Consider the following 333-nt stretch of genomic DNA (forward strand, 5'->3'; position numbering starts at 1 on the left):
TATGCATTATAAACAGTTAATATATATAGCATATGACTGAAGAGAAAAAAAAACATGTAAAGTGTGTTCTGCAAATAAAAATAAATTTATTTGCCAATTCACATTCAGTAAAGAAGACCAGCATCTGATCCACTTATTTGCCACGTGCATAAGCCTGGGAGAAGACACGGGCAGGCTGGGCATACGTCCTGCCACGAGTACTTGGGTACTGAGCCTCCCCCTCGAAAGTAATGGTAGGATGGTAACCTGTGGCGTCGACGTAATACTCGACCCTCATGAGGCGAGAGTCAGGCAACCGAACGTAGTAACTGCAGGGTAAAAATTAGGATGGCT

General features: G+C 43.2%; 1 protein-coding gene across 1 annotated transcript in view; it reads right to left on the bottom strand.

The window, feature by feature from the left end:
• Positions 1–333, bottom strand: part of LOC119582149 (cuticle protein 19-like) — a gene marked incomplete in the record, with an annotated part of 1,404 nt that overhangs the window by 96 nt on the left and 975 nt on the right. Inside the window, 1 exon segment of the mRNA XM_037930387.1 lies at positions 175–308. Coding sequence (XP_037786315.1) covers positions 175–308 — 134 coding nt within the window.

Source organism: Penaeus monodon, chromosome 15 (genome assembly GCF_015228065.2).
Source record: "Penaeus monodon isolate SGIC_2016 chromosome 15, NSTDA_Pmon_1, whole genome shotgun sequence".
Lineage (NCBI taxonomy): Eukaryota > Metazoa > Arthropoda > Malacostraca > Decapoda > Penaeidae > Penaeus > Penaeus monodon.